This window comes from Pocillopora damicornis, chromosome 6 (genome assembly GCF_964200805.1).
Source record: "Pocillopora damicornis chromosome 6, jaPocDami1.2, whole genome shotgun sequence".
Taxonomy (NCBI): Eukaryota; Metazoa; Cnidaria; class Anthozoa; order Scleractinia; family Pocilloporidae; genus Pocillopora; species Pocillopora damicornis.
This window is the reverse complement of record NC_142675.1, coordinates 16,256,359-16,282,427: the sequence shown is the minus strand read 5'-3', so window position 1 is coordinate 16,282,427 and position 26,069 is coordinate 16,256,359. Positions and strand designations below refer to the sequence as shown.

Below are 26,069 nucleotides of genomic sequence, written 5' to 3'. Positions count from 1 at the left end.
AGAGAATCTGATCTCTTTGTGAGTTAAACTTAGAGCCCTCTTTACTGGCTTCCGTTTTGTATTTTGGGCTATGGTTTGTATATACTGAAACGAAGATACGCATAAAAGCCCTTCTCTCTCTTTTTCAACTTAAGTGCAACTTTATTTCAGGTGTTTTTTTTTGTAAAATTATAGGTATTTTGTTATCACTCTTAATTCAAAGTGGCTGCGTTCAAGTACCTAAGTATTCAAAAGCTCCTACAGATGCCTAAATTGTACGTTAAATGTTATCTTGGATTGCTTTGGTTCTATTTCGCTGCACCCTGGAAATGATTGAGAAGGTTCGCGCCGCCCTATCACCAATCACATGCAAAAATAAATACCAACCACGCCTTTGCCACGTGCTTTTTCCTGGGCTTTCGATGTTTGGTTTGTACATGTCTACTTTGAGTTTTCATAGGCTCGTGGTGATAGTTTGTTTGTTTTTTTCGAAGTCCACTCTAAATTTCACAAAGGATGGAGCTAATATTTTGGCCTATTAAATCCTTTTAAAAAACGCAAGTTTTCTATTTCTTCTTCGCGAATGTCGAAATTGCTCCGACAAGAACATTTCATATTATTTAAATAAGACGGATTCCGGATTTTTTAGACGGCAGATCTCTTCTAATTGCTTGGAAACGTTTATCTTTCTTTTAAAGCATTGTTTCATCCGTGTTTCTCGAGGATGTTCGTGACCCCGGCCTCTGAGCCATCTGTGAAACAAAGCAGATGTATCCAAGTCAGTTAACATCATAGTATCAAATCGTCAGCATCAAGCGAAAGGAATGAATTTCTATCATGATATCCTTATACCTCGTGTGAATGTTTTCTTTCTCCCCCGTCACGTGGTCCGTGCAAACTGGACACCGATGGTCTCTGAGGTTTGACGTAAACCGGATTTGAAAACAAGCTTTCCAGCTGAAATGCAGGAGTATATGCAAAGAGAAAAGGAATAAGTAGATATAAAACGAAATGATGATAAGACTTAACGGTCTCAGTAAATGGTGACATTACCGGATCAATGTCTTTATCTGAGTAACTACGCACCCACCCTTCCCATAACCCAACAACAGTCAAATTTACGGTTGATGTTGGGTAAGGGGAGGGGTAGGTGTGCAGTTGCTCGGATTTTGACATTGATCCCTGTAAACTTTACCTCGTTTAAAGAAGCGCCTTGATGCGTTCCGCGTGATGTTCGTCGGGGTTTTCTTTCTCCCGATCCTCCAGTCGAGGCAGAGGATTGGACACTAAGCTTTCGAGTGTCTGTACTGCTGTGCATATGACCAGCGGGCGGCTTATCGCTCGGTTTCGCTGGATCATTAACTGGAGGAAACATCGGCTCACTGTGGGATTTCTCCACCTTAGTATGAACCTGAATAATTGACACAGGAACGCAGCACTTTACCACATAGAAGAGCAAGTGAGATGACGTTAGTTGCATGAAGGCTCAAACAAGGGATCGATCATTATGTATCACAGGGGGGAAGGGGGGGGGGGGTTGATGTAACCTGATTCACCCATGAGGCTCTCTGTAATATTCTTATGACCCACCATAATTGGCAGTCAATATTTTATCTTCCCCCCCCGGTTCTACTCTTTTGGTATCGACTGACCCCCCTCTTTTCCCCTGGAAACTGTGTGATCCACCTCAAACGCCCCTCCCCCGGGATAGACACTGACTGGCGATGTATGTGAAGCAAGAAATATTACTTGAGGTTTGACTCGTTGCTACTCACCTTTAAATGTTCAGTTTGTGGATGTTGGAAGGTTCCACTGTCCGCTACTGGTGTCGTGTAGCTCGCTAGACCAGCTATTGTCGCCGATTTACTTATTCCTTCCACCTCGTTTTTGCTGCTTTTTCTCGGCGTCAGTTCGGGTGGTAGACTCTGTCTTTTCGTCTGTTTTACATTCACTTCAGTGATATGCGGCTCTGGTGTTCCTGGTAGACTTGGATAAGCATCGTGGTCAGGTTTTTGTGGCCTCTCGGAGGTTTCCTTTTTCACCTCTGGTTCGGATTCCACCTTTGATGCTACTGTAACCTCTAGTGGCCGAGGATCACTTTTTGGTTCGGAGGACTGGGATCGCGAAGAACCTTCTTCCTATACGAGTGTAAAAAGTATTTCTTAGTTTAAAATCCTTTCGCAGATTAAGGATGATAGAACATGTAGAAGCCCATCGGGACCTGCCGTAAAGAAAATTTTAAATTTCAGCCCCATTACCTCAAACACCTCTTAGAAATCGTAAACTAACAATTAAAAAAAAATGTAATTTTGAAGATGTCCAGTTTAAATGCGAGACTGACCTGAGGTGACCTTGTCTGGGCCCTCACTGATATCAAAGGAACGTGTTCTATCGCCGGGCTCTTGCTGCTGATCTTTCTACGAGATCCCTGTAACTTAAGAAGGGTGTTTATTTTGTTATTTTTCATCCAATTATTTTTTTTTAAAATAAAAATTCGAGATATCTGATACTACCCACGAAAGTATCACCTCACCAAGTAGCTTTCTCTCGCTGTGGTGGGTAAATTGGGAAGCTTAAAATCTCAGATTTAATTTTGGCCAAGAATAATTTTTCTTTTTAGCAAATATTCATGGCCATTGAAAGCAATGTATCCTTTTATTTATCTTCAAACAATAACCTACAGATTCTTCCACGTCAAAAAACGTTCGTTGTTAATAGCAGGAATGACCAACATGCCTACCTGTGGGTCTTGCACATGCGCGGGAGGATTGCCTCGTTTACTGCGCTCCTTGTCCGTCAAACAGCCATCTTCATGACTACAACGATGAACCCCAGACTGGTAATAACCTTTTATCTGCGCAGGAATTAATTAGTAGCTTATTAGACTTCTCGAGAAAAAAATGGGGCACATTGGCGCTATTAGCAGATAACCTTACTCAAATGCTTTTGGTTTTATACCAACACAGAAGGATCTTGAAAAAAAAATACGAATAATATATGAGCAGTATTTACTTACATCAATGTTTAAAACGCAGTGGAAGAAAAACAAAAATATTCCCTGGAATAAAAGAAACTCGATGTTAAGGGTCATATGCAATAAGGTGATCACTCAAGATTCCTTCCCAGCATGGGCGGCCAACATTTTAGGGTAAGGAAAAGCTTTCGGCTAAGGGGTGGCCCCCCTGATTTGTATGCCTTAGGTTTTTAATACAAACAAATGGCGCGGCAAACGACGGCCACCCTCTCCCGTTAAGGGCACACGACTTGAACTGCAGGCTAACGAACAGGTACACATCTACCCAACAGTGGGTGAAATTAATTATTTTCTTCTGATAGCCACTTAGCTCCTAAATTCTTCAAAGTGGTAGCCAATTCAAAAAAAGTCGGTCGCCATTTTCAAAGACAAACAAAACCTTTTTTTTTTACGCTGTCATCGTTCTAGGAATTAAGTTAGGGATCTTTAACGTGCTCTAAAGTGGACACTAGGATCCAAGATGGCGTCTAGTTATCCCCCCGAACAGAACAACTTCAAAGGATAATGTTGTACATTAGTCATTGGCTTGGTAGTGAGAGCAATCTTAGTCTTTCGTCGGAAATCAAGCCCCACTCAGTTCGATTGCGCGTTTAATTAGTTCGATCCTGATTGCGCGCATAGATTTTGCCCTATCAACTGAAAATTTGTTTATGCGGTTGATTTGTAAAGAAGCCTCCCTCGTTATTTAAGATCAATTATTTTGCAAGCGCCATATGTGTAAGAAGAACAAGAGAGATGGTAAATTTTGAGCTCACCCTGTTGACTTGAGAAAGACGTTACTTGTTTTGTTACGAGTGCAGGGCGAAGAAAATTACTGGGTCTCAAACAAAGAATCGATTCAAGAAACTCCATTTCGCTGTCTGATGCTCTGCTACTGAGTCACAGAGAAATCGATGGTGAGCCAGGCTATTCAAAATGTCGGTATGTGGTTTACATTTATTTTGAGATAGTCCGTACGATGAACAATCCACTCACCTGAAGCCCATTAATAAGTCCAAAAGAGAGTTGAAAAAGGACATCATCGCCCTCTCGGAAAGACAAAATACCAAAAATCCATCCAAGACACAAACTAAGTAACATTATACTATTGGTGCGGATGCCATATCTGCGGAAAAAACGAGTATCGGGGATTTTTTGAGCAATTTTCAATTGAATGTCTAAATCGAAGTAGAAGACTTTTGGCCCTTATTTGATCATTTCGCCGTGGTAACTTTAGAATGCCAGAAATTATTTGATAAGGTTCCGGAAATTGAGATAAAAATTGACGGAGAAAGCACAGCACCTTGTATATCGTTTTTCAAGAACAGCTCTAGCGCAGATATCATAAGAAGGTTGTCGTAGGTGATGAAGAACGACGGACAACATCATTAAGTTAAGCTGTATAAAAACAAACAAAAGAAAGTTAGGATTTACAATGATAATTCGAAATTTCGTTGACGGATGACATCAAGTCCTCCAAGTAACTGGAGCCCTGAGGCACTCGTTAAAATTTTCACCCAGTTGGTAAGTGAAACTATTGTTGATCTTAATGTTACTTCTTTTTGTAAAAATTGTGCTTCTTTCAACTTCAGTGCATCTTTGAAATAACTTTAAAAGTGGCTGAAAAAATTTTTCATAGGTTTTGAGAACTGAAACGTTTTGTTAAAACAATTAGACTTTTCATTTTTCTGTTAATCAATTAATCGTAAATAGACCATCATATTCTCAATTATGGAGATGGCTGGTTCTTTTTCCAACCAATCGTATCCCTAAATTTGTGAAATCCCTTCACCTTCATAAAAAACAAAAATGATACCTAATACAAATTACACACACGAAAAAGTTCTTTTACCGTTGCAATGAGAAGACACGGAATAACTAGCGCCCACAATATGTGATCGGAAGGCCAGCAACAATAAATAGACAAACTGAAAACAAAGAGAGAAAAAAACAAGAACTTAGTACAAAAAAATGTATAGACTAAGTAAATACTTGACGAAATAACTAGACTGAATGATTCAGCTGTGACATTAGGAACGGACTAACTGCCTGCAGATTGACTGATTGTCAGATTGAGAGATGGACTGACTGATCGATTGACTCACTGACTGAATGACTGACTATCTGGCTGACTGACTGAAATGACGAACAAAATGACGGGCGAACCGGATGTCTCACTGATCGACTTACTGATCGATTGACCAACCTTTTGGCTGATATGCTAGCTGTTCATGCAGTCTTGAATAATTGTGATAAGAATGTAACGCTTACACTTGCTCTGACTGTTTTGATTTAAACCCAATGGCAAGAGATATTGCTATCACGGTTACTGGAAACCCTAAAGAGGAATACGAAATAAAAACTGATTAAAATGACAATGGAAGCACTTTGTACAGGTGTAAAGTGCAGTAAAAAAGGTTGAATTGATCCAGGCGTAATGCATAAAAGCGGAGCTCGCAGCACGCACTGCGCGCGGAGCGAAGCCCCATATCTGGAAAAAAACGAAAGTAAAACTGGCAACCTATCAAGCCGAGAAATTTTGTGGTAGTATATACTGCTCTTTGCCCATAAGTAACTCATTCATGCAAACATGTTTTCTCATTTACCTTCCCCTAACATTACGCTTCAACTATTTCGCTAACTTATATTTATAAGTTAATTTATATTTATTTCGTTTCCCTTATCTCCTTTCTCCTTTCATTTCTTGATTCTCTTCAAGAATCTTGCCTCTCTACTGCGAACTTTGATTACGGGAAGACAGCTGTTTTCCTCTCAGGTTTTTTCCTGCTAATTTTGCCAAAACTTTATCGAAAAAAGTATCCTGTGCGTTTATCCCTCAGGGCACGTGATACTGCTTGTTTTTTACCCTAATAGAACAGTTCGCAAGCAAGAGTTGAAAACCCAAATCCAAAGTTTTGTCCGCAGTCAAACATTAGTTAAAAAAGGGTTAACATTATCATTAACCAATAATAACTCAAAGTGAAAAGAAGTAAACTGCTTGAAGCGCGGGAAAAGCGAATGACCAATGCGCGATTGTTTTAAGTTTTGCATCTGATTAGTTGAGAGGATGGGACAAGTTTTCTGGACCAAGCGCAAAGGAAAATTCAGTAAAACCATGGCAATCCCGAATTACTCACTCTATTGAAAATTTCTCCGTCTTACAATCCGCGGCGATTGGTATTTTTTTATTACAACTTTCTCCTTTTGAAACATTTTTGGCCAGATACTCACCCCAGCCAAGTAGCAAATAATAAATATTCTTTCTTAGAGGATGAGAGCTGTTGGTGTGAGTAAAGTACAAGAATAAACTATCCACTAGACACCAGGAAAAACAAGATGAAACGGAATAATGAAGAATGACCGACATCGCTTGACATCCTTCCTGTGAAGAAAATGGTTATGCACTCATTAAGTATAGTGAAGGTGATATTTATTCTCGAGCCACGTGACGCACCTAGCTTAAGCTTACTATGAAGCCACTAGGAGTAGTGCTACTCACCCCTGGAAGGGATGCAAGTCAGTTGCATGGCTACCCTCCGGAATTTCTCAGGCCTCCTTGACCCTTTTATACTCCTGGGTAGAGAGACGGAGGTATTTCCGATAGTGACAACCGGAATTACGTCTGCATTCGCAGTCTGCTGAAGGTTGGCCTAGTTCCAGACTCTTAGTTCAAAAGGGCGGACACACTTAGAAGGTTAGGTTTAGGCCAAAATAATTAAATGAATTTAAAAAATGAAAGGGTTACCGTTTTCCTCACAACCAAAACTGCGTTTTTCTTGCCTGTCTGCTCTCAAGAAGAGGTTCTGAACCTATCAACACCCGCTACCTTTCCACTTTGTTTTTCGTTAAGTAAAAATTGCCACAGTAACGTTTTAATTTTGGAGAGCATTTACAGTCTTCTTACCTCCTTTTTGTAAGCAGCTATGCTAAGCAACAGAACAACTTGAGTCAGTCCCACAGCCAAGATCAAATGCTGTTTGATGAGAAACGACTCTGTCCGAGGCCTAGAGTAAAAAAAAGTAGCCGTTGTTAAAACAAATCAAACGGAAATCCCTTTATACGTTTTTGCGAGTGAATAGTGGAACTGTAATGCAGATGAGGGATTCTGAGCAATCATCCAATAATGCTTCACCTGTCTCTCTGTATGTTTTTTCTGTTAATCATAACCATTACAATTTCCTCAAATGTGATTGGTGAACTGACTGCTTTATTTTTCTCTAATTATTATGTAGAGTTGTAATCGGACTGTGAAATCGGACAGTTAGCTCTAATCGGACACCTGTATTCGGACAGTTGAAGCAGCCAATCGTACTTGGTCCACTCAGCTTAATCCACCAATCACAGAATTGATCACAATAACCATAGCGACAACCACTTATCCTGAGAAAAACTGGGAATTTCCAAAATGGAGGAATTGTTTTACTTTAGACATTTTCTCCATTGGAGATATTTGTTCTACATGTACTTTTTTTCGGAAATTGTAATGGTTATGATTAATTGGTAACAGGAATTCGTGTCGTCCAATTCTGTCTGTAATCATACTCGTGATACTTTCTTCATTTGTGTCTCTCTTCTACTTTGAACTTAGATGATGGAAATATTTCCCCTGCCTCTCAAATTAAAGATGGCGACGAACATATGAGGTAGTTTTCCTTAACGAGTTCAGTGTTTTTTGCATGGAAATTTTCACCTTCCCAGGTTATTAATATCCTGTGTAACAAGATAATTTGGTTTGATTGGCCACGGTAAAGAGTTAAAAAAGCTGTTGTTTGAGCATTAACCCTTCGTGAGAGGAAATGACGGAGGGCTGACACTGAAAACGTCAGCTTCTGAACTCTTTTATGCATTTTTAAATGGTAAAAAAGTAAAAGAATTAAAATTGGCAGCCTCTTAGAATCAAAGTGCACTTGAGCCATGCCAAAAGAATGAATTACATTCTGGTTGCGTGTTGGAGGTGTTTCCCAGCCATTGTATGAGGGCACTCCCCAGTTTTAAGCCTGAAAGCTAGCAGACGACTTAAAAACGTAAAACATTCGTCAATTTTTCATAAAATTCACGCAAAGTGTCTTTGTTGTTAACAAATAATTTAGCATCTGGAAACAGAAAATTAACTTTCCACCAATAGATCGGAAACTAAAATGTTCAAAACGTGGAGAAATCCGCGAGATTTTTTGCGTTACCCAAAATTCATGATCTATAAACACTGTCAGTGATTTATTGTATGTTTTTGCTATATTCCTTGAACCTGACTCAGTTAAAAAGGTGTAAAATTTCCAAAAAATGGACACTTGCATCATATAAACCATTAAGATTTCCTTCGGGCAATAAGTCGGAAATTTTGATAATAATTCCGCTATTTTCCCATTTCCTTCGACAGCACAGTCGGTGAGGAGTCATCGAGTCTATCAGGAGAAACGATGAAAAAAAGTCGCTTGGTAACTTAGTTTGAACGTTGGAAACATCCTCTAAGTTTTAGATTTGGTGAAGTAATCATGAAAGAGAGGCCAAGGTACTTCAAGGGTTTTCCGACATTGTTTCAAAATGCAAACATATTGGTTCATTTTTCCCAAATCTATTTAGTAGATCCGTGTACATTCGCCATTAATTGAACGGATAAATGTATGCAGATTTCCGCGATTATCTCCTTGTATTGGAGATAGCACCAATTACTTGAAAAATTAATGATAAATAAACACTGTGGAAAGAAAAAAGACATTTGGATGCTAATTAGGGCCATAGACTAGACCATATTTTCAATGAACAGCTTGTCGGGATAAAAATTACATTTTAAAATCGGTTCTTTAAAAAAAGAAAGAAAATCGTATCATGGTTTTCGGCAATGCCTAAAGGAATATTTGGAATGGATTAAGATGGCACTTCCTCTCCGTTATCAAATTTATGACAATGGCATATTATTCAGGCCGAATACCATCTGGGAAAATTGGAGTTAGTTCCATTCATATACTTTGCATCCAAATGGTTTTGAGGTTGCCAATAGCCCCATATAAATGATTTAGATGTATATTCAGTATTTCAATTTCGCGATGTATTTCGCATGGTTAAATTCATTCTTATATTTCGTCAGTTTCGAAAGATGAGAGCATCATAATATTGATCGATGTTTTGGTGTTTTATAATGTTCCGTACGCGGAAAATATATAAACAACTGGTCAATTGACGGTTGAAAATGCAAAGTTCCTCGTTCAAAATGTTTTTTTTTATTCTGCTTGATGATCTTTTTATTCTTGCCCGCATTGAATTGCAAAAGCTGTCAAAATATTGAAAGACAGAGGAAAACTACTGTATATCGTAATGGCTGTGGGCAAAAATATACTTGATCGACGCCTTAAATGTTTGCCGCTTTGAACCGAAAGAAAGTTCTGTCTTCTTTTATCTTTCCACTTTGAACTTAGATGATGGAAATCGAACAAACGGTATTTTGACGCAAAACTACACATCTCGCTGATTCGAAAGAAAGAAATACGAACTCCGTTCAAGAAATATTTTTGCTACAACAATAAATCGTGGAATATACATCCACATTGGTTTTTGACGCGCGATTTCGTTCGTATTTATTCAGCTCACGGCCGGAATAAGATTAAACTTTAAAAATACAAGGTGTGCTGTCAATTTATAGGTAAATACGGGGTCGATAGTGAAAGCCTCAGGGAAGTTTCAGCGACACATACACGAAGTGTATGTATCAGTTTTCTCAAACTATATTTAGCACACGAGCAGAAGTTCGAAACATCAAGGAGTCAATTTGACTGGCCTCGATTGAGGCTTTTTCGACGAATTCCAATTTTATTTCTATCATTTGCAGACATTCTCTAACATTGTCAATTACAATTCCTCACCGCAGATTTCATGATATTAAAAGTTTTGTTTGTACCTGCCAAAACCATCCCTGTCTGCATAAATCATGTTTCATAAGAGTGATCAGTGATAGTTTTAGGTAGACTCATTTAAGCGTTGCAAAACGATTTCATTCAAAAGGAATTTCGTTAAGGCGGAAATGACAAATTTAACAAGGGTTTTCTGTGGGAGTCAACGCTATTTTAGTCTGTCTTAAAGCACTAACTTGAGATAAACTATTCTAAACATTGAAGGATATGAACAATGAGAAATGTATCACCTGAAAAATATAAAAGCGATAGTAGAAACCAGGCAAAAAAACAGCGAGATTCCACAACCAACGATGGCAGTTGCATCCAAGCCGTACTCTCTCGTAGTATTTGGTCTCATTTTCATTTCATCCCGTCTTTAGTTCATCAAAACTGACGCACAGCGCTCTCGAACATCAGTTGCTTCGGATGGTTCGCGAATGCGGAATCTCTAACCGGAAGATCGCAGGATCCTAACCACCCGGCCTCTAACAGTTCTGCTTCGATGAGTGCGTCACTATCTTAAGTGAGGTTTCTGTGAACTGGATGCTGTACACGACCTCTTCAAGTCATAGCGGGTAGTTGTTATGTTCATGTAAAATCAGTAAACCGAGGAGAATACCACTGCGGAGTTCTTGGGACGTGAATAACGCCCCTGCTGAAAAGAGCCGCTCGACAATACTAAGAAGGACTGAAACACCGTCGCTTGCTCAGTGCAGAACAAGGCTAACGTTGTTTTATTCTGTGGAGTTTACATCGGTGAAGTGGCAATCCTTTAATATAAACCAACAGTCTATGTTTTTGTGGATCTCGCTAGCAATTGGTTCTTGTATAACGAGCTTGCACGTGATCAAACAGGTGCTTCTTAAGTCGATTTAATAGTTAGCTTTGAAATACTGCTCAACAAATAGACATCGACGTTTCGGTGATTTCCACACAAAATAATTGAACTCCAAAACGAATTTATATGTTATTTCCCTTTATTCAATTTCTCGCGTGCAAATTAATGATGGAAATATAATCGCTAGTTCACGGGCAATACCTATTCAATTTACCCATTCAGTTCGAGTTGAGTGGCTACCGCAAAATATCCCGCAAATAGAACGCGTACAAAATAACCGAAATATTCCGTTTTCGCTCTGAATGAAAACATACCAGTGTTTCATACTCTTAACATTACTACCAAGTTTTCTCTTGTTGTGCTGATGCCGTTTCCAGGGTTATCATTTCGTCTGGAAACTCTTCATTGATGGTTTAAGTAGCTGGTATTATCCATGTCGTAAATCTTGTCATGTGTCGGTCGTTCTCCGGAACAAATTATCTTGTACCTTGTAATTCATTTTATGATAGCGCTATGAATTTGTAAACATTAGGCACAGCTACTACATTTAAGTTTATAGCATTCACTGAGATTATGGGCGAATCGACAGAATATCCACGGAAAATCAAGCAAGTATACTAAATATGGAAATTGGGCTTTCAGGTTTTTCTTTGTTTCATTAGAAACATTATCTGCTCTGTACTAACCGTGCTTCATGAAATAAATAGCCTCCCTAATTGTTGAAACTTTTTTTTTACATTATTTATTATTCTCTTCAACATGGCACTTTATTTCATATTTTGTATTTGTACCTCAGTTAAAAAAAAAAAAAAAAAAAAAAAAAAACGGAAACGCTTCTTCAGTCTTTACAAGTGCCAAAATAACTTTAAAACGTACTTTATTGCGTAAATTATTTCCTTTTTCGATCTGGTAACTTTTCACGGACGCTTCATACCAACCCAGCCAGTTTTCCTGACAAACAACTCCTTGAATTTTTTGGGAGTAATTCCTCAGATCAGTAACGAAAATTATTTCTGGTGTAACCTTCTCGTGAAACTCGTGTAGAGTCTCCCTGTTATTCAAATTACATTTTCGATTCTTTGACATAACGCGTTTTGAAATGGAACGAACTGATATATTTGATGTTATCCACTTTATCGCTTTCATTGTGGTTGCAATTAATTAAAGCCGGTTACTGGCTGTAAGACTTCTCTCCGCCGTCTTTTCAGCCTTCGCGCATGCTCTCGTGTTTGGGTTTTACCTGCTGGCTAATGACACCATCGGCAGCCGCTTATGGGAAAGATATTATTAAATACCTCTCACTCACTGTTTATATATGTTTTTTTAATTATCATCAGGGTTCGTTTTGTGTACTCTGATATTTGTTCACTGTATACCGATATTTTCAAAACATTCTCCCTGTTTGGAGGTGTCCTCAGTAACCATGACAACGGGAAGAGGACTATGCGGTTTCATTTAAATTTGTCGCATAGCCCGAAAAAGAGTCTTTCGGTGAAAATTTATAGATCAAACTGACATAGAATATGAGATCATAATGATACATGCCACATGGACTGCCACATGAATTTTTTCTTTTAACAAACTACCGCGTTAACGTTCTAAAATACTTCTGGAGAGATCTTCAGTTCGGACAAACAAAAAGATGACTTAATGGCTGTCGCCAAGACGATTGGAACCCTGGAGATCTCGTTAAAAAAGCCAAGATATATTAATTTGAGAAGTCTCTTAAAGCTATCATGACATCCTATTAGTTAAGATTTGGATCTGTCAAGATATGGTTAAAATGGACAAGATGTATGTTAATTTGAGAAATCTCTGAGGGCTATCATGATATTTTATCATTCAAGGTCTGGATCAGTTGAGAGATCGACGTCTTTGGCTTGTAAGTTTTGTTTTAAATTATGTATACATAGGAAAGATTTCACCAAAATATTATCACAACCTAAAATGGGTAAACAAGCTGAAGGGGGCTCTCTGACGCGCGCTTGGTCTGTATTCTTCAGCCCTGTTTGAGACAACCTCGTCCCTAGGGTTCCCCTTCTTCCTACTCCTCTCTCTCCATCTCTCCCCCCCCCCCTAGGGAACGGGAAGGAGGCCCTAGATTCGACGTTGAGTTCGAAAGGGAGTCTCACGCACCCTCAAACCACACCACTCCAAAAGCTGACATGCTCGTCTTTCCCTTCAAAAGCGATTTTGAGATTGAAAGCTTGATCCAGTAACAATTTATCAATTTTATTAGCCACAGATGTGAATCGCTACGAGTGAAGCATACAACATACATCTGATCAATTTTAATACTGTTATCCCTCCCCAGTCCCAAGCACGTCTCCTCTGTGACGTTGATTCATGAAATAATACAGTGACATTCTTCTAATTTTCAAAATCTTGCCCTAGGCTCCTATCAAACAGGATCGAGTTACAGTCTTCGTAAGTAGTTATAACATAGGGAGAATAGCAATTTAAGTCTTAACAAGGAAGTTGTGTATACATATCTGGCGATATTTCATACTAAACGTATCCCTTTCACTACACGATTTCCACTCAGATAATATCCTGCAGGTTCTTCCACAAGGAAAAAATAAAAGAAATAACACAAAACAAATTATTTTTCGCTTAGTCTTCTATGATTAAAATGTTTGGAGTCTTCGAATCAGTCTTTTGGTTGTTGAGTGATTTGAAAAAAGTTCTTCATAGAAAGAAATAATGATGCCAAAATTATGTCTAAGAACGGTTTTTAACTATGTCAAAATGAAATCGAATAATATCGCTTTTTCATACATAAATTCGCACAAGAGCGCTCTTCTATTTACCGTTTGTAGCTGAATCTGAAAACAAGTCTACAGAGGAACCGAGAGGTTTTGAAACTAATACTGTAATATTACCACCTCTCGGTAAACCTCTTCTGAGAAATTCCAAGTTCAAGACATTTCTTCCTATTGAATACCATACATTACTTTTCCTAAGTGGTCTGACAATATTTAAGTAGATCAAGACAATATCTTCAAATTTGTAACTCTTAGGAGAGGAAACTAATCCACGAAGTAAGTAGACACAGTTTCTTTAGAAAGACAATTCTTCCCTCTCTCTCTCCCCTCCCATGTGAATTGTCGCGTTGAATGGAAGTCAGGCGTCTGCACTGTCAAGGTGTTCTCCTCCTTTGAGCCTGAGGCGAGCGAAGTCTTCAAAGATGAGATCGTCATCCTCATTCTTGTCAGGACCACTGGAATAAAATACGACGATTCGATGAATTCTCATCACTAACATCAACACATTTTCATCTATACTAGTTACGAAAGTCTGGAATTATATCAAGAATATTATCCTTTTCATAAGTAACTTTCTCTCAATGTTCTGTAAAAAAGGTCAGAGAACTTTACATTGTTTTCCTATTTGACCTTTACACCCTAACATCACCATACATATTTTCCATACCGTTCCCTATACATTTTCTAAGTCCTGATCACTATCTTTACTCTCGTGACCTTCGCGGGTAATTCAAGGGTTACATTGTAAGCCGTAGTTAGAAGTCAGTTACTCTTTGGGGTTTAAGGATTAACAGACTGCAATGGTTTAGTGAACTACCTTACTTATCACTCAGTCTTTTTTTTCCCGCTGGTTAGTAGTTTTAAGCCTCACACTGGCTTTGAATAGCTAATGTAGAGAGTGCTACAAACAAAAATGTTGAAAACCTTTCCACTATTGAATCCAAATTTATTATCCAACATCAAGTATGGCTCTTGACCATTTCTATGGAATTTTCACAAACTGTTACTTTCAATCCTTAAAACTACTTTTCACATGCCCGGCACTTCCGGGCTTTTTCCATAAGCGGCTGCCGATGGTGTAATAAACGGCTTTACCGCTAGGCGAAACCCAAACACAACAGCCTGTGATCTTACGAGCGGCGGTAGACCGCTGGCCACCGGCTTTATTTGAAATCCTTGTTATTTTTACGCGCGTTTGTGTACGCGTTTTTACTCACTCAGTGTCAAAGTCGATTAAGTTGTGGTCTACAGGAATGTCACCTGAAGCGGCACCCCCTACAAACAAATCATACTGGAGTCAGTAACGTGACGATACGCTAACAAGTAACATAAAAAGCCTTTTTTTTTCGTTAAACTGATGAAAATGTCTTGTTATATGGAGAATCAAGGTCATACGTCTCCTAGTCATTATAAAAAATGAGTAATTGAACATTAAAGCTAATCTCTCCTCGAGATACAAGCTGTTACTAACCCCTTAACCCTTTACTCCCTAATATCAGTATGTATATTCTCCCCACTGTTCTTCCTACATTTCCTAAAGTGCTGACAAGGAGAATTTGTTTAACAATCTAGAGTTTCTTTAGTTAGTAATCATTTCCTTTATTCTCATGGACTGCAATGAATGACTCAGCAGTATTACTGTAAGGAGAAACTAGATGCTAGTCACTCTTAGGTTTAAAGGGTTAAAGATCGTAGCGTCCAGTCTCCTCTGACGACTCTTTAACTTTTCTCAACGTATGGAAACGACATTCGGCGATTTTCAGAGAAAAAGATCTCACACTTTTCTGCCTCCTTACCAAGCGTTTGCAAAAAATATTTAAGTTAAAGTGACGAATAAAATAAGTACACTTCAAATTTGCTTCAAATAAGAGTTTTGGCTGATGACCTTCTTACAGTTTCATGCAGTTTATTTGAGTTGGAAATACTTGGAGCAGAAAGGGAGTTGATAATTTATCACGAGTCGAGAATTTTGTTTTTCATTCAAGAGTTTTCAAGTGAAAGAATCCTTGGTCGCTTACGGGAAGCAGTACCGTATAGAAGTAAAATCTTTGAAAAGAGAAAAGACCTCGAAAACTTCAAGTGGGGCACAACATTCTCGAGCAGTTCGACTTTCCTACCCGACCCCCTTTCCCACTCCCAGTGTCCTACCTGCTGCTTCCTCTGTGGGTACTTGTGGGGCTGGTGTGGACGGCGGTGTCTCATCTGGAGGTTTGGGATGACTTAATGTGAACGGTAACTCCAGTGTCACATCACTGATAGAAAAAGAGAGGGGATTTAACGACAAAGCATGGAGAATTTTAAACGCGAATGATATTTGTCACATTGGGTGGACCTAGCAAGAGAACAGCCTCTGCCTTTTACTTAAACTCTCATCCAAACCCCTTCCCCACCCCACTCCCCCCCTGCCAAAAAGAAGCAAGATTGCCGCTCTTACCCGCCATAAGCCACTATGACTCGCACTTTGACCTTGTATTTTACTATGATTCCAAGATTTTCTTTAGGAATGGTGTCATCCATTCTAAAAATGAGGAAGGAGATAACAAAATAAAAAAGTACAGTTAAAACCTTTCATACCACGAACTCACGTAGAGAACAGTGACAGCAGGCTGCTTTGTAATCAAATTTACTGAAAATCGTGACAAAGTTCTAGCGAGGGAGGAAGATTTACGCACCATAAAGCAACTGCAGATTAATACAAGCGTCAAAAATAATCTAAGCCAGCAATATTTAAATACTTTAGTAAAGCTTCCTCATTGGCTGAGGAAAAAAATGCTATTTTGAGAAAAAATGGTGCGACTCACGAATAAATCACACCAATGAGAGCCAATCAGATTACAAGGATCACAAGTGATTTCAAAATGGACGTAATACAAGTTTTGAATTGATCAGGATGTGTGGGCTAAGTTCTACTTACATCGTCGAGGAGGCTAAATTAGTATCCTCATGTTTTAATTTTCCATCGAGTGCCAAGCCTCTTTTATCCTTACATAACAAGAAAAAATCAGAAACCAGCATTAGATAAGTGACCATTATCAACATCATGCAAGTACGTGTTGAATGCTCAGGAGTAACACTAGTTGGTATCAATACGCCTGCAGAGCCGGGTGATTTTGACGAATGAGTGCTCAGTATTTTGTTGGTGAAAGGCTTGGGAGAGAAATAAATTTGTACCAAAGGGGCGAGTGACGGTCAAAGGAAGGAGATGGAAGGGGGAAGAGAAATAGAAATCATACCGTCTTCTCATTGTCAGTTACCGAATGACTTAGCATCTAAATACTGGTATATAGTTATTTCTATAAACATAAGTGGTGTAGGATAACAAACAGCCTTTATATCATACCCTGTTATTATTCAGGAGTGGTGTGAGGCGGTACACTTTTGATAAGGTTCCACTCTGTCCCACAGGAAAACCATCTCTACAAGGAGAATAAAAAGTGAAACAATCAAATTTAAAATTATTACATTTATTCCTGTAATCTAGGTAAACAAAGTTAAGCTGTACATTTGACAATTCCTTTAATCCTAAAAGTAACTGGCATCTTTCTCCTTTCTTACATCAAATGTACAATTGTGAGAGGGTAAGAATAAAGGAAACAATCACCACTTAAGAAGCTCCTGATTGGGAAACAAATTCTCCTTCTCAGTAACATGGGGAACATAAAAAGAGAAGTGGGGAGAATACAAAAACAAATGTTAGTGCATCCCACTACAACATCAGAACTGGCTGTAGTTTGCATCTTAATGAAGGACACAGATTTTTCTTCCTCTCACAAGTAATAGATATACAATATCCCTCTTAAAACTTTTTTTTTGATGCAACAATTCATAGTGATTTAAAATGTAACCAGAATTTGTTGCTAACTTTATCCTTAATGCTTACTCAGATTCTAACGATGCCACAGGACACTTGTACTGTGCAGTTGAAAATAAGCAGATGTCAGCAAACTGTCGTACTGCAAAAGAAAGACACAATTCTAGGCTAAAAGTCTAAAGAGCTTGTGGCTTTCTAAGAATTCCACAATGTAAACACATGCATGTAGTGAAAAGATGAGAACATTGCTGTGCTCATAACAATTTGAGAAATCTGTCTTTTAAAGGCAGTGGATACAAAGTTTGCAATGGGGAAAAAAACCAAACAAACAAAGAAGAAGAAGAAAAAAATAATGAAACAAACAAAAAACCAAAATATATAAATTTGGAGTATTTTTTTCATCCAATTCCCTTACTTGTGACTTTTATTTTCTTGCATGTCCTGGAAGAACTATTTGCAATATGTACATTAACCCCAATCTCCTCCCCATGGTAATACATCTGCAAAAGAAAAAGATTTTTCAGCCAAAGTATTTTCTACATCCATAACTGCATAAGATTCACTTTACTGCAAATGCAAGAGGAGGGTGACATCTGCATCACAATCTCCCCAACCCTCCCTACACATTTCTGTTGCTCCAGGCAACTTCCACCTTTTCCTGATCTTCTACACCCCCCTTGCAATTTCACACCTTCTTCTGCTCCTATCCCTTTGCCATTGTGCCCTTCTACACCACCTACTCAGTGCACACCCTTTCCCACCCCACCCATAGAACTTTGGTATCCAACACTGTACCTTTACCCCTCCCCCCTACTCCATCCTCTGTGCCTCTAAAAACTAACATTACCTCTTTGTCCAAAGAAGCTTCAATGTGGAGCTTATGAGTGCTAAGCATGAATTCCTTTTCCGTCTCAGCCTGAGGCTGTGGAGTGAAATTCAACACAAAGATAAATAATACTACTAATAAAAGATAAAGATGAAGCACACAAAAGATGTGGCTCCCAAAATTAATTCAGTTAAATGTATACTCAAAGTGCTAAGCAAGGTCCCAAATAGTGAAGGTGCTCATTCTTTACCCCAGATCTAATTTTTCAGCTTACCTGAGGCAAGGGTCGCTCTGGTGCATAAGTAATCTTTCTGATGGCCAACCGTACTGTGTTTCTAAAATCAAATAATAAAAATATTCAGAGAACAACAAAGGAACACACCTTGCACCTTAAAAAGAGAGTTATGGAATTGTAAGTAACCATAAGAAGATTGTCAAAGTGCTACAAGCTATCTGCAGTAAGTGATTGAATTACCTTTTGTGTGGTTTTTCTTCCATAGATTCACTGATGTAAGTTTTAAGTTCATAGTCTACCCCACAAGGCTGAAAATAACATTAAGCAGTTGTCTCAGTGAATGCAATCAAGAAATAACACATGCTACTTTGCAAAAAACACATTCATGCAGCATCTCTAATTCATTTTGACAAAACAAATTGACTGAAGCTGAACAAATGTACCTCTACATCTTACAAAGTTCACCTAAAAAAGAGTTTGACTAGTATTATTCTGCATACCTTGCCAGTGTCTCCTGGAGCTGGTTGTAGAGTTACAGATGAAGGAGAACCTGGGGGCAACTAACAGGAATCACAACAAATGCAATTAGACAAATGTACGTATAAATGTACTAGTTGGTAAAAATAATATTTTTTTAAAAGTTACTGTAGTAATGGTACTTCTTTCACTTTTAGGACCCACGATGAGCAGTAACTGACTTACCACTTGAATACAAAGAACTACTTTATTGTGAACATTAATGAATTACTTTCAAGGATTTCCAGAGGAAAGCAAACCTCAAATTTGAAAGGATAGGCATTGGACCCAAGTTTCTTCAGCAGCCTTTCTTGAAGCCTTGTAAGCTGAACTGGATCTTCTGTTTTTGGTGGATAAACTTGCGTAGTGGCCTGTAAAAATGAAGAGTAACATACCAATGACCACTGATAGAAATGACTCTCTGCAACTACACTCATCAACTGCTGGTGAATTTGGGAGCTGAAATCTTTCATACTTTGCTTAAATGTGTTGTAAAAGCTGTTTTGCATGAGAAGGTTAAATAGTTTTTCCTTCATAGAAGCTGCTTAAACCAATGTTTGTTGACTCCAAATTTAGCCCATTGAAAACACAAGTTTGCAAGTACTTAAGTCCTATGGAAAATTCAGTTTTCTGTTTCTGATTTTCATTCATTTAACCCTTACCTCCCTAGATCTGATTTTTAATTTGCCCTTCTACCTGCTACACATTTTCTTGTAAAGAAGTAATGAGAGCTTGGTGTTAAATCAAGAAAGACAACTCCTCTGCAATAAGTTTGAGTATTCTCATCCCCTGTTTGCTAGATAATGTATGGATATTGTTGGGGGAAGTAACATGTTGATCACTTCTGGGAGTTTAAAGGTTAAACCCAGTACAGGGTCTAAGACTACATCATTAACAAGACATTCAATCTAAAACAGGACTAATGGTGAGACTTGACTTGTTCAGAGTTGCCCAGGCTTCATGTAGGTGCTAAAATTAAAATGATCAATTCAAAACATCTCCTGTTTTGTAGTAAAAGGGTGGCTCATGACAATAATCTCATAACTGTAGAAAGGAAATTTCAATCTTTACAAACCAGAAACAAGTCTTTTCTGAAAGTTAGTCCAAGCACATCCAAATCTTCACGTCCATATCTATCAGTAAGAGGAAAAACATTCTTTATCAAAAAGTTTTCAAAAAGACATCATATGCAAATTTGAAAATATTAGTGACAGAACTCAACCACAAATTAGGGGTAACTCTCACTTTCTATGTGTTAATGTGGAATTCCACTTTGCACTTTTATTAAACAAATATACAAAAGACCTTGAACAAACAAGTAATAAGTCACAAGGAACATTCAAAATAAGAGTGTAAATATTTGTGACTTACTTAAATGCTGCCAGAACATGGGCAAACACTGATAGGAAAAAGAAAAAATAAATGACACTTGCATGTTGTTCTAATCACCAAAGTAACTTTTTCAAATGCTAGAAAATTGTTTGGCATGATTTTCTCAAAAATGTCTAGGGTCCTGTTCAGACCTTCTGCTACTTCAAAGCCAAACATAATTAGAATTAGGTTTGACTCTAGCACAGCAGAATCATGACTCTGATTCACATGTTGGGCTCGAGTCATGCAAAATTCAGGATTAACGGAGGCCAAGTATTAATTTATTCTTGTTACTCTCAGTGGGAGTGCAATCCTGCCTTTATTTAAGTTAAACATTATTTATAACTTTTGTTTGGTTAGGCAGCGGCACAACATTTGAATTGGAGTAGTGCCAGAGTTGTGTAGCATGGCAGAGCTTGTCAAACTCAATTGCTTGCAGAATTTAATTAAAAATTTTCATCTAGACAACATACTTCCACCATGCTCTTGTCAAACTTAATTCCTAAATAAAATTTGACAGGGCAGGAGCACAATGTCTAAATTGGACCTAACAGTTGATAGTTGTCAAAAATTTTGAACACTATTTTTTTTCTAGCAATTTCTCTGTCTCTCTTAAAAGAGGAGGTCAAAACTGCTATTTACCCTAGGAAAAAATTGTCAAAATTTAAATCTACATATGCCAGTCAGCAAAGTGGCTATAATTTACAGGAATCAGCTATCCCGTTTGTCATTTAAAATGTTTTTCAACTGGAAAAGATTCACCCTGAAATAGCACACCAACTATAGAATTTGACAGCAACTAATCCAGGATAAGTAGATAGTGTTTACAGGGTTTTTGTGACCCCAGCTCAGTCAATCAGAAGTCACCTATAGCCCTACTCATAAACATATTTTGTCAAAATAAACGTTTATTACAAATTGTACTAGTTGTGTAAACTCTGTGATGCTTTTAGTCTAGGTTTAAGCTTCTGATATAATTCATGACAAGCACAATTTTGTAATACCTTTTTTCCCATCTTTGACAAACTCTGGATCTATCAGAACAACACCATCTGCAAAATAACCCCAAAAAAGTAACTTAGACAGAAGACTCATAATTTTATGTGCCTGCATTTTCACCAGATCACTTTTTTTTCAACTTAATTCTGCTAACCCTTTAACTCTCATGAGTGACCAAGACAGAATTTCTCCTTACAATATCAATGCAATATCCAGCAGACCAGTGATAAGAACGACAAAAAAACATTGGCTAAAGGATTGTTTGTTGATCCAATACCATATTCTACAAACTAATGTCATGAGAATTGTGAGGCAGACAGTAAGGAGAATTACTAATGAGATCGTGGGAGTGAAAGGCTTAAGAAATCACAGTCAGATATTAACTTACCCACAGGATCAATGTGTTCAATGTGGTCTACAAAATCCCGTTTGCCTAAATAAGTAGTGATCTGTGGGGTAACAGATGTTAGCATTAATATTTCTCTAGTTGAGAAAATAAAATTACAGGCACCTGGTCTTCTGAATCTGGTTATCTTCTTTCTTAAACCATACACAAATTATAATGTTGTCCAAGAGTTACAATTTCAAAATCAAAAGATTCATTCAATGCATTATTACATAACCATGAATTCTTCTGCATTTCCCTGAGAATTAGCTTAGGTGGGAGGGTCATGAATTTAATTGAGATAAAAAATTGTAATGTGTTAATCCATTTACTCCTTCAAGAGTTATCTGATTGTTGAGTCTCCTGATAATAGTCAATTAAGTGGTTAAGAGGAAAGATATCAGAATTGGATAAAAAAAATTCTATTGAATCAGCTACTAAATGCACTGTAATTTATTACCCAAAACTTAAATCCACAGAAATGACACTAACATTTTCAATTTTTTTAAACTCGTTTATACAGAATATCTGCAACACATTAATCATTGGCTCTCAAAAGATTTGTATTCTGATAGCTCAACAGAAATGCACTATCACCTCTACAATGAAGTAGTTTTAAGATTTTTGGAATTGAAGTGTTTATTTAGCAAGTTGGTTGCAATAAGAGCTGCTTTGTTTTGTTAACATCCTTCGACATATGTGTAGCCTACAGGCAAACTCTTTTGAGCATCCACAAGCTTGACAAAGCTTGCTTTTAGGCTATCTCCCTTCCAGGGCTGTTTTCTGATAGTTCTACACAATGTTTAACTAAGTGTCTTCATTTGAAAAGGAGCTCCTCTCCTGAAAGAACAGCTAACACCAGATATAGCCAACCTTGGGGCTAGTGCTTTCAGCAATCATCACAACAATACTCGTAGAACAGTTTTCACAGTGAGAATGAATATATGAAAATCATATTTTGTGAACGGCGGTTTACAAAGTGAATATGAAAGCAATCTTTGCAATAATGAGACCTCATACTAATCAGGTATCATTTTCACCACTGCTTAAGTAATATTCATTACTGCAAAGATCACTTTTACATTCATGCTGCAGTACACACATGATTTTCATATATTCTCGCTGATTGATTCATCACTTTACTGGTTTTTTTTAATGAACTAACATAATGACCAGTTCTCGGTTAGCTTGTTAGCTCAAATGGTAGAGCACTGCACCAGTATTTCAAAGGTCATTGGTTCAAATCCTGTAAATGCCTGAATTTTTTTCAGGCCTTATTTTCACTACTGCTTAATAGATAGTGTTCATCATTTGTTAAGATTGCTTTCATATTCAGTTTTCACAGTTGTAACACCAAAACTAAAGAAGCTTATAATCCTTAAATTCTTCTTGTAAGTGGCATTGGAAATATGTGAGAGGTGGTAGGGAGAATAAACATATTGATGCAAGGGTGCAAAGGGTTAATATTGGGGTAAGTTCTACCTGTGTGGATGCCTTAGCCTGTGTCTAGACTTATTAATGAATATTACACAAATCCACTACCCTTGATTCAGACTAAAGCAAATGATGCTATCATCTACTTAACACAGATGTTTAAAAAGTGTTTTAAGCGAAGTGGCTAATTGCAACAGAAAGACGCCAAGTCTAAGGTACATTGAAGTTAATTTCAAGAATTCTTTGCACTACATTACTTTGCTAAAAGGAAACGTAACTAAATCACACATTTAAGCAAATATGTACCAACATGGATAAGGTTTGAGAATATTTAACCCATCAAAAGATAACAACTAAAAAGAAAAATTAAATAACAGTCTTAAAAAATGTCTTGAAAATATCATTTTTAAAAATGTGAGTTTCTTTCAATTAATCAAAAGTTTTAAGAAAAATTTCTGAAAAAAATTTTTTTTTAAAATTTCAACAAATCAGTTGATTCTAATTCCTCTAAAATAGGATAAGGGTAAATTGTGCAATTTTTCAAATCAATCCATCTAAACTTGCTTTCAGTCGAGTATTTCTCTCTTAATCACTTTGTATAGTAAACACAGAGAGAAATGGCCTTCGTTTTTAAGGTATACCTCTTGCCCGCAGCCATTATCCTCACGCGCCTATTAATTTATGTGCTTCAGGCATCATCTTTTTTAATCTCATGTTCTTCCAAGGCTTGTTTTCCAAAAGCATGCTCAATTAAAAAGCGAAACAAAACAAGATGTACTCCATAGTACAAACTTACATCTGCTTCAGAATTACAGCTAGAGCTATATCTTAAAACAATTAATTTAACATCGTTCAAAATAAAGACATTTCGCGTCCTTTTTAGGACTGAACAAATCTTTTTAAACCTCCTTTCATATGATAATTTTCAGCCAACCTAGATGCTAAGCTATAGCAGGAAACATCTGCAAAGATGCTTCCCTTCGTTTTCGTTTGTTTGTGGCTCTAATTTATTCAAACTACCTAGTTCTAAATTTGATATGTACACAACTTTATTAAGCCAAGAAGAAAATTACAGAAGGTATAAACATAGAGATAAGTGCAAGCATTCTGTGCGATGTTTACATCAGTTTGGACCCACAAACGAAACCTCAGACATGCATAAAAGCTCATGTTTCCACTGATTTTCTTTCAAAATAATCTCGATCCCAACCCAAAAAACGACGTATTTCGGTGGCTTATTATACCTCAACACCAAAAGTGTGAACATTTGAACCACAAGCCATCAAATATATACACGAATTAGAATATATTTAACGAAGCTAAACACCAAAACACTGCGCTATCGTGCATGGTAAATTTAATACCCTCGTTTAAGAAAATACTACATCGACTATATATAGTTCGAAATGTTTCAAAACGATGCGTGTCGGGCAATTAAATTTCTTTAAAAGCTAAAGCAAGGAAAATTAACTGTACCTTGCTGTTTGGGGACGACTTCTTGAATACACTGCAAAAAGAAGATGACTTGTAAGCTGAGATCACAAACCGAGTGGATAGATATAGGGCACTGTTTTCGACCTCATAACAGCATAGCGCAGTCAAATTAGATCGTGTATACCTGTCTAAATTAACGAGCTTTCGAGCGAATCGCAAGGGGAATCGAAATAAACTGTGCCTTAATTGCAGATGAAACTGAACAAGGAACAAGGCTAACTCACCCTTATCGATGAAAACAAACATACCATATAGGAAAAACATAAATTCTTTCGTGCCTACTAACCGAGTACCCGCTTTCTTCGCGTCGCTGCTCTCCATGTCAACCACAAGTAGGCAAGATCATGAAGCACAAGTTCGACTGCGATCGTCAACGCCTTCAAAGATGAACAAAATGGAGCGGCCAGCTGAAAACTCAGGTCTTAATAGGGCGAACACAAACACCCTGACCAGACCAGCTCGAACGAAGTTCGGCAAGCCACGTCTCTCTGCGAGAAAATTATAGCGTGTGAAGGAAAATCGAAGATGAGTCACACTGAAGTGACTAACAGATGGCAAAATACTGCAAAAAATCCGTTCCTCATCGGTGTTAAGTTAGTACTACAATGCCCAAAACCCCTTAGGTAGCTTCGATTTAGCGCACCCTTTTCCACAGAACCAGTGCTAGGACATGCGCATTGGCTACAGAAGTATTATGTGACGTCACAAGAGTCAATTCTTCGATAAAAGAGCTGAACAGGTGCAAGGAAGCGGCTAATCTTTTGGTGAATAATTTAAAACTTTCCCTCTAATTTCGTCTGAAATCCTTCTATGATTCTACTTCGAGGGTTCTTTATACCATAAATGGAGCTAAATGATGATATTAGATGCCCCGTATAGAGTAATTCTTTGGAAAGATATCGATTCAGACGAAAAAAATTACACGTGCCCCGAATTTTTTTAATTAATTAAAACAAAAATTCACCGCCGAACGAGTCGTAGACGAGGTAATTTTAACGGTCCTTAATTATCCAGAGGTTGTTCTTTACAATGCCGACGACTTTTAAAAATCTACATTACTGTTTTAGCTAACCATTTTGATGAAAAAAAATTTATTCTGGAAATAATGGATAAACCTTTGACTGAAATAGTTGCTCTTCTTATCATAACCGCATTTACATTAAATAAGAAAGGTGACTGAGAACTCTCGAAAACGCTCTTATCGCTCAAATATCTCAATGAAAAAACCACACCGACGTTAAACAGAGCAGATATTATGAATCTGCATTAGTGAAGATAAATTCGTATCGTACTGCTAATTTTATCGGCTCTGACTTCCGTTTTAGAACAGAGTGTGCTTCAGGCACGCGAATGGGCGAATTTGCGGAAACGGAGAGAATTCCTCCCATCGACTGTAGATCGCATTTTAACATTCTTTAATCCTCTTTATTTTGTTTTTGAAGTAAAATTTTCTTTGGGTACACGAAGATTAATTGAGGAATACCAAAACGAGGACGATAACTCGATCGATATTATG

At 37.7% G+C, this 26,069-nt stretch overlaps 2 protein-coding genes across 5 annotated transcripts; both read right to left on the bottom strand.

Moving 5' to 3' along the window:
• Positions 1-120: 120 nt before the first annotated feature.
• LOC113668800 (adhesion G protein-coupled receptor L1) lies at positions 121-11,436 on the bottom strand. Of its 4 annotated transcripts, none has more exons than XM_089209277.1 (14): positions 10,128-11,436; positions 6,897-6,996; positions 6,224-6,374; positions 5,264-5,330; positions 4,845-4,920; positions 4,296-4,390; positions 3,989-4,118; positions 2,996-3,037; positions 2,720-2,833; positions 2,321-2,413; positions 1,755-2,117; positions 1,175-1,417; positions 832-936; positions 121-731 (listed from the first exon to the last, which is right to left on the bottom strand). In XM_089209277.1, the coding sequence occupies exons 1-14, from the start codon at positions 10,241-10,243 to the stop codon at positions 672-674; spliced, it is 1,755 nt and encodes a 584-aa protein (XP_089065403.1). In that variant the 5' UTR covers positions 10,244-11,436; the 3' UTR covers positions 121-671. The 4 variants fall into 4 exon arrangements, with proteins under 4 accessions (XP_089065403.1, XP_027040557.2, XP_089065404.1 ...); XM_027184756.2 differs by having other exon boundaries at positions 1,175-1,390; XM_089209278.1 differs by having other exon boundaries at positions 2,321-2,407.
• Positions 11,437-12,928: 1,492 nt separating this feature from the next.
• Positions 12,929-25,407, bottom strand: LOC113668789 (arrestin red cell). Its single transcript, XM_027184740.2, has 19 exons — positions 24,840-25,407; positions 24,536-24,566; positions 21,629-21,689; positions 21,246-21,293; positions 20,242-20,269; positions 19,946-20,003; positions 19,131-19,241; positions 18,855-18,914; positions 18,595-18,662; positions 18,394-18,454; positions 18,141-18,215; positions 17,709-17,793; positions 17,363-17,435; positions 16,823-16,898; positions 16,397-16,464; positions 15,917-16,000; positions 15,631-15,734; positions 14,700-14,757; positions 12,929-13,937 (listed from the first exon to the last, which is right to left on the bottom strand). The coding sequence occupies exons 1-19, from the start codon at positions 24,872-24,874 to the stop codon at positions 13,841-13,843; spliced, it is 1,281 nt and encodes a 426-aa protein (XP_027040541.2). The 5' UTR covers positions 24,875-25,407; the 3' UTR covers positions 12,929-13,840.
• Between the last annotated feature and the right edge of the window lie 662 nt (positions 25,408-26,069).